This window comes from Chamaea fasciata, unplaced genomic scaffold, assembly GCF_029207755.1.
Source record: "Chamaea fasciata isolate MVZ Bird 193981 ecotype frontalis unplaced genomic scaffold, bChaFas1.0.hap1 SCAF_342, whole genome shotgun sequence".
Taxonomy (NCBI): domain Eukaryota; kingdom Metazoa; phylum Chordata; class Aves; order Passeriformes; family Sylviidae; genus Chamaea; species Chamaea fasciata.
Window position 1 is genome coordinate 50,001 of NW_027094427.1, and position 7,144 is coordinate 57,144.

Consider the following 7,144-nt stretch of genomic DNA (forward strand, 5'->3'; position numbering starts at 1 on the left):
CCGGGGATCCACGGGGAGGGAGCAATAAGAGCAGCTGGGATCGGAGAGAGGTGTGAACGTCGCCGGGGAACGTTCCCCGCATCCCCCGAGCTGTGGGGAAGGGCGGGGAGGAGGGATCCCATGGCACGGGGCAGGACGGCCGATTCCCTCAGCGGGATGAGATCAGGGAAAAGGCGAGTTCCAGGAACTCTGCTCCGAGCCACAAACGCCATCCCGGCGCTGTCACCTGCCCCAAACGGTCCGAACGGGGTGGGGACAGCAGGGAAAGGTCCCGCCAGAGCCCGGGGCTGTCCCTGAGCGTCTCTGTGTCCCCTTTCCCCCTCCCAGTACATCGTGCTGTTCGTGGCCAAGGTGCTGCTGGGGCAGGTGCAGGAGGTGAACGATGTCCGCGAGTACGACGTGGAGGAGAGCAGGAAATGCGGGAAGGAGCCCGGGGTCCGCCTGCCCCAGGCTCTGAAGGAAAGGTAAACGTGCAGCTCCAGGCTGCTCTGGGTTGGGAAACGCTGAAATTCCATGCCCTGGGATGTCTTCCCACCACGCCAGGGTCTGGCCTCGGGCACTGCCAGGGATCCAGGGGCTGCTCCGGGAATTCCAGCCCAGCCCCTCACCGTCCTCACAGCCAGGAATTCCTGCCCAAATTCCCTCCCAAATTCCCCTTTCCCAGTTTGAATCCATTCCCCGTGTCCTGCCCCTCCATCCCTCATCCCAAATCCCGCTCCAGCCCTCCTTTAGGCTCTGGAAATGTCTCCAAGGTTTCTCTGGAGCTTCGCTTTTCCAGCCTTGGGCACTTCCGGGGGCAGCCACAGCTTCCCCGGGAATTCCAGCCCAGCCCCTCCCCACCCTCCCAGCCAGGAATTCCTGCCCAAATTCCCACCCAGATTCCCCTTTTCCCAGTTTGGAGCCATTCCCTGTGTCCTGGAATTCCCGTTTTTGGCCCAAATCCCTCTCCAGCTCTCCTGGAGCCCCTTGAGGCTCTGGAAGTGGCTCCAAGGTTTCTCTGGAGCTTCTCCTTCCAGCCTGGCCTGGAATCCTCCCAGGGAGGAATTTCTCCCCATTCTCCCATCCATCCCTGCCCTCTGACACATTCCCTGTGTCCTGGAATTCCCGTTTTTGTCCCCAAATCCCTCTCCAGCTCTCCCTTTAGGGCTCTGAGCTCTCCCTGGAGCTTTTCCCTGTGGGACACCTCAGGATCATCCAAACCCCACGGATCTGTGCCCAGGGAAGGGAGGGAGGGGGATTTTGGGGGTGGGATGGAGAGGGGCTGAGCCCGGGTCCTGCTCTCGCCCAGGCTGCACCTCAGGAACGGCCTCGTCAAGGACAAGAGGTTGTGAGGCTGCCAGGACCTGGCCCCGCCCGGGGCTCTGCTCCGGGACCCTACAAAGGACCCTACAAGGAGAACTTCACCCCGACCCCCTGCCCGGAGCCACTGCCACGACTGTGCCCCTCGGGGCTGGGGGATGTCCCTGTCACCTCTCACCTGTCCCCCGGGACTGGGGGATGTCCCTGTCACCTCTCACCTGTCCCCTGGGACTGGGCTGTGTCCTCTCACCTGTCCCCCTGGGACTGGGGGATGTCCCTGTCCCCTGTTTCCTGTCCCCCGGAGCTGGGGGATGTCCCTGTCCCCTGTCCCCAGGGGCTGGGGGATGTCCCTGTCACCTGTCCCCTGTCCCCTGGGACTGGGGGATGTCCCTGTCACCTGTCCCCTGGGACTGGGGGATGTCCCTGTCACCTGTCCCCTGTCCCCTGGGACTGGGGGATGTCCCTGTCCCCTGTTTCCTGTTCCCCGGGGCTGGGGGATGTCCCTGTCCCCTGTCCCCTGTCCCCTGGGACTGGGGGATGTCCCTGTCACCTGTCCCCTGCCCCCGGGGCTGGGGGATGTCCCCTGTCCCCTGCCCCCGGGGCTGGGGGATGTCCCTGTCACCTGTCCCCTGTCCCCTGGGACTGGGGGATGTCCCTGTCCCCTGTCCCCTGTTCCCCGGGGCTGGGGGATGTCCCTGTCCCCTGTCCCCTGTCCCCCGGGGCTGGGCGATGTCCCTGCGGCGCACTTTGGTGGCTTTGCTGGCCCCAGGTGTGGTTCGGGGTTGGTTTTTCGTGTCCCCCCGGTGTGTCTCCACCTTCCCAGCCCCACTGTGACCCCCCGCCCCCCTCTGACCCCTCCCCAGCTGCTCCCGCAGGATCCAGCTCCAAGGGCAGGGAAAAGCTCCAGGGAAGGGCAGCCCGAGGCCAGGTGTGCTCCAGGGGCTGCACAGGTGACCCCCGGCGGTGCCATTGTCACCTGCAGCCCCCGGGGGACAGCTCTGCCTGGAAATCCACCTCGGGGGCTTCACCCCCCGTCTCCGCAGGGGGCTCGGGAGGTTTAATGAGCTGCAAAAAAAGCCCCGTGGGGGTCTCGGGGTGGCTTCGAAAGGGTCCTGCGGGAGGAAGGGCGGAGAATTCCTGCTCTCCAGGCTGGATTTCCAGCAGGAACAGAGAATTCCTCTTCTCCAGGCTGGATTTCCAGGGAGAATAGAGAATTCCTCCTCCTCTGGGTGGGATTTCCAGGGAGAACAGAGAACTCCTCCTCCTCTGGGTGGGATTTCCAAGAGGATCAGAGAATTCCCGCTGGATTTCCAGGCAGCTCCAGCCCTGCAGCCTCCCAGTCCTGGGCAGCTCTGTGGCTCTGTGTCCCTCAGAGCCCGCTGTCCCTGGCTGTCCCCTGGCTGTCCCCTGGCTGTCCCTGGCTGTCCCCTGGCTGTCCCACCCCTCAGGACGCACAGCTCCCTCCCCGAGCAGCCAGAGGAGGACCCAGGGCGTCCATCCCAGCTGGGGGAATTTGCGAATTCCCGGGATTTTCCCCGCGTTTGGTCCCTCACGTCGATTCCCCTCGGGCCTCGTGGTGTCTGAGCCCGAAGGGGGCCGCTGGAAATGTCCCCAAGCTGTGACAGGGCTCTGTCCCCTCTCCGTGACTCTCAGCCTGGCCGAGGAGCAGGCGGGTGCTGGAATTCCTGGGTTTTCCGTGGGATTCGCGGGGCAGGAAGGGAACTGACGCCGCAGGACGGGCCGGAGCAGAGCCGGGGTCACCTTGGGGGGAGAGAACTGAATTTTGGGGACAGCAGCTGGTTTGGGAGGGGGTGACATCCATGTGGGGGTGGCAGCTCTGCTGTGATGGCCAGGAGGGGACTGGGGGACCTGGGGGTGCCGGCCCTGCGTGGGGACCCGTGGTTTGGGGGCTGAGGTTTTGGGGGGTTGATGGTTTTTGGGGCCGAGGGTTTTGGGGCCGTTTATTTTTGGGCCGATGGTTTTTTGAGGCTGACGGTTTTGGGGCTGATGATTTTGGGGCCGATTGTTTTTGGGGCTGATAGTTTTGGGACCGATGATTTTTGGGGACTGATGATTTTTGGGATTGATGATTTTGGGTCCGTTTATTTTTGGGCCGATGGTTTTTTGAGGCTGATGGTTTTGGGGCCGATTGTTCTTGGAGCTGATGGTTTTGGGGCCGATTGTTTTTGGGGCCGATTGTTTTTGGGGCCCATGATTTTGGGGCTGATAGTTTTGGGGCCGATGATTTTTGGGGGGGCCGTGTGAAGCAGGACTCTGATGGTTTGGTGTGCTGGAGGTTTAATGGCTTTAAGAGAGAAGCGTTGGACGCCGTGACTGAGTATAAAAAAGGGAATTTTGGGGAGGAAGAGCCGACTCCTGGCGTCCCCCCGGCCCCGGGCAGGACTTTTGGGAACATCGCTGGATTTTCCACCCTCACCCCCGACCCCACGGACCGCGCCGGAGCCCAAAGTGACGCTGTGGAGATGCGGGAGCGGCGGCGGAGCTGCTGAAAGGGTTAAGGGGTGCCTGGGAAGGGATGCCACCCTCTCCGCCCAATCCCGGGAATCCCGCGGCGCTAATTAAGCCCCGAGCTCATCAAAGGGGGTGGAATTCCCCCCCCTCTGGTCCCCTGCGCTTTGTCCGGACCGGCCGAGCAGCGATGTGGCTCCTCCGCGGCCTCGCCTGGGCTCTGCTCAGCCCCGTCCTGGCCACCGAGCTGAGCCGCCAGGAAAGCTCCCTGCTGAAATCGCTGGGTCTGAGCGCCAAGCCCAGCCCCAAAAACCCCGTCCCGGTGCCGCCCGTGCTCTGGAGGATGTTCCGCAAGAGGGAAACTCGGCCGGACAAAGAGCTGGATTCGTGCAGGGTGGAGGAGCTGAATGTCCCCGGGAACATCGTCCGTGTCTTCGCCGACCAAGGTACGGCCACGGCGGGGCCTCCCTTCCCTTCCCTTCCCTTCCCTTCCCTTCCCTTCCCTTCCCTTCCCTTCCCTTCCCTTCCCTTCCCTTCCCTTCCCTTCCCTTCCCTTCCCTTCCCTTCCCTTCCCTTCCCTTCCCTTCCCTTCCCTTCCCTTCCCTTCCCTTCCCTTCCCTTCCCTTCCCTTCCCTGCCCGTGTCCCGAGGCCGGAGCCGCATTCCAGGAGAAATCCCGGCCGGGTGAAATCCCCTCTGGATGCCGGAGGTGATGGTCTGTGGGTTTGGAACCCCGAGGAGAGGGGGGTGACGGGGGGCAGCTGTGCCAGGCTCTGTCCTGGAGACCCCGAAATCCCTCCCGAGGTGCTGGTTTGATCCCAGGCCTGATCCCGGGTTTGATCCCAGTCTTGACTCCTGGAGCTGCTCCTGCCCATCCCGAGGGTCCCCAATCCCACCCCTGGAGCTGCTCCTGCCCATCCCGAGGGTCCCCAATCCCACCCCTGGAGCTGCTCCTGCCCATCCCGAGGGTCCCCAATCCCTGGAGCTGCTCCTGCCCATCCCGAGGGTCCCCAATCCCATCCCTGGAGCTGCTCCTGCCCATCCCGAGGGTCCCCAATCCCATCCCTGGAGCTACTCCTGCCCATCCCGAGGGTCCCCAATCCCATCCCTGGAGCTGCTCCTGCCCATCCCGAGGGTCCCCAATCCCATCCCTGGAGCTGCTCCTGCCCAGCCCGAGGGTCCCCAATCCCTGGAGCTGCTCCTGCCCATCCCGAGGGTCCCCAATCCCTGGAGCTGCTCCTGCCCATTCCGAGGGTCCCCAATCCCTGGTGCTGCTCCTGCCCATCCCGAGGGTCCCCAATCCCTGGAGCTGCTCCTGCCCATCCCGAGGGTCCCCAATCCCATCCCTGGAGCTGCTCCTGCCCATCCCGAGGGTCCCCAATCCCATCCCTGGAGCTGCTCCTGCCCATCCCGAAGGTCCCCAATCCCTGGTGCTGCTCCTGCCCATTCCGAGGGTCCCCAATCCCTGGAGCTGCTCCTGCCCATTCCGAGGGTCCCCAATCCCTGGTGCTGCTCCTGCTCATCCCGAGGGTCCCCAATCCCATCCCTGGAGCTGCTCCTGCCCATCCCGAGGGTCCCCAATCCCACCCCTGGAGCTGCTCCTGCCCATCCCGAGGGTCCCCAGTCTTGACTCCTGGAGCTGCTCCTGCCCATCCCGAGGGTCCCCAATCCCATCCCTAGAGCTGCTCCTGCCCATCCCGAGGGTCCCCAATCCCATCCCTGGAGCTGCTCCTGCCCATCCCGAGGGTCCCCAATCCCATCCCTGGAGCTGCTCCTGCCCATCCCGAGGGTCCCCAATCCCTGGAGCTGCTCCTGCCCATCCCGAGGGTCCCCAGTCCCTGGAGCTGCTCCTGCCCATCCCGAGGGTCCTCAATCCCTGGAGCTGCTCCTGCCCATCCCGAGGGTCCCCAATCCCTGGAGCTGCTCCTGCCCATCCCGAAGGTCCCCAATCCCTGGAGCTGCTCCTGCCCATCCCGAGGGTCCCCAATCCCTGGAGTTGCTCCTGCCCATCCCGAGGGTCCCCAATCCCACCCCTGGAGCTGCTCCTGCCCATCCCGAGCTTTCAGCCGCCCCCACCGCTGTCTCTCCTCCTTTTTCAGGCCGTTTCCTCCCCGAGGGGCAGCCCGGGGGGCGGCTGTGCCTGCGGAAACTCCTCTTCTTCAACCTCTCCGCGCTGGAGGAGGGCGAGCGCCTGACCACGGCGCAGCTGGAGCTGCGGTTCCACCACAACTCCTACCAGTCCCCCCGGCCGGGGCGGTTTCTGGAGCTCCGCCTGTACCCCGCGTCCCCCCGGGGGCCGCCTCGGCCGCTGGTGGAGCGGTCGTTTGTCCGGCTGCACAAATCCCTCCTCTTCAACCTGAGCTCGGCGCTGAAGGGCTCCGGGATGCCGGGCAGGAATTTGACTTTGGTGCTGGAGATCTCGGCCGCCGGCGACGGCGGGAGCCCGCGGAGCCTCTGCTCCAGCGCCGACGCCTTCGAGGCCACCTCGCTGCTGGCGGTGACGCTGGGCCAGCAGTGCCAGGCAGCCAGGAGGAGGAGAAGGAGCCCCCCGAGCCTCCCTCCGGTGACCCCCAGCCCGCTGTGTAAACCCCGCCGCCTTTACATCAGCTTCAGCGACGTGGGCTGGGAGAACTGGATCATCGCTCCTCGGGGTTACCTGGCCAACTACTGCCGCGGCGACTGTCCCTTCCCGCTGGCGGCCGAGCTCAACAGCACCAACCACGCCGTGCTGCAGACCGTGGTGCACTCGCTGGACCCGCAGGGCACGCCCCAGCCCTGCTGCGTGCCCGTGCGCCTGTCGCCCATCTCCATCCTCTACTACGACAACAGCGACAACGTGGTGCTGCGCCACTACGAGGACATGGTGGTGGACGAGTGCGGCTGCAGGTAGCGGCGGTGGGGAGGAAAGGAGAGGGGGGGGAAAAAAAGGGAGGGATGGGTGGAATGAATCCGCCTCCTCCGCTGTGTGTGTGGGGGGAATCCGGGGCCCTGCGGAGCCTCGGGGGCTCCCCGCTGTTGCAGGGGGTCGGTGGGTGATGGGGCGGTTCGGGCACGGGGGTTGTGGTGGGGGCGGGCAAAATGCGCGGGAGGTTTGGCCGGAAAAAAATGGAGATTTTTACCTTAAAAAAAATAATAATAATAAAAATCCTCCGGGGGTTAGGGCTGGGGTTGGTGTAGGATTAGTTGGGATGGGGTTGTGGGGTTGTTATGGGGTTGTTACGGGGTTGTTACGGAGTTGTTGGGGGTTGTTAGGGGGTTGTTGTGGGGTTGTTGGGGGTTGTTAGGGGGTTGTTATGGGGTTGGTTGTTATGGGGTTGTTACGGGGTTGCTACCGGGTTGTTACAGGGTTGTTACCGGGTTGTTAGGGGGTTGTTATG

At 64.2% G+C, this 7,144-nt stretch overlaps 2 protein-coding genes across 2 annotated transcripts in view; both read left to right on the plus strand.

The window, feature by feature from the left end:
• CERS1 (ceramide synthase 1) overlaps nt 1-3,101 on the plus strand; it is a 21,832-nt gene extending 18,731 nt beyond the window's left edge. The window contains exons 6-7 of the mRNA XM_066208552.1: nt 328-464; nt 1,289-3,101. Coding sequence (XP_066064649.1) covers nt 328-464; nt 1,289-1,331 — 180 coding nt within the window. The 3' untranslated portion in view covers nt 1,332-3,101. The remainder of the gene's footprint in view (nt 1-327; nt 465-1,288) is intronic.
• An 811-nt stretch (nt 3,102-3,912) lies between these two features.
• On the plus strand, nt 3,913-6,675 carry GDF1 (growth differentiation factor 1). The gene is made up of 2 exons (XM_066208550.1): nt 3,913-4,214; nt 5,867-6,675. The coding sequence occupies exons 1-2, from the start codon at nt 3,959-3,961 to the stop codon at nt 6,655-6,657; spliced, it is 1,047 nt and encodes a 348-aa protein (XP_066064647.1). The 5' UTR covers nt 3,913-3,958; the 3' UTR covers nt 6,658-6,675.
• Nucleotides 6,676-7,144: the final 469 nt, after the last annotated feature.

Bases quoted from the DNA above. Each gene is read 5' to 3' on its own strand.
- GDF1 (XM_066208550.1), top strand. From the start codon at position 3,959: ATGTGGCTCCTCCGCGGCCTCGCCTGGGCTCTGCTCAGCCCCGTCCTG. The intron at 4,215-5,866 runs GTACGGCCACGG...CTCCTTTTTCAG, and splicing joins CCGTGTCTTCGCCGACCAAG to GCCGTTTCCTCCCCGAGGGG.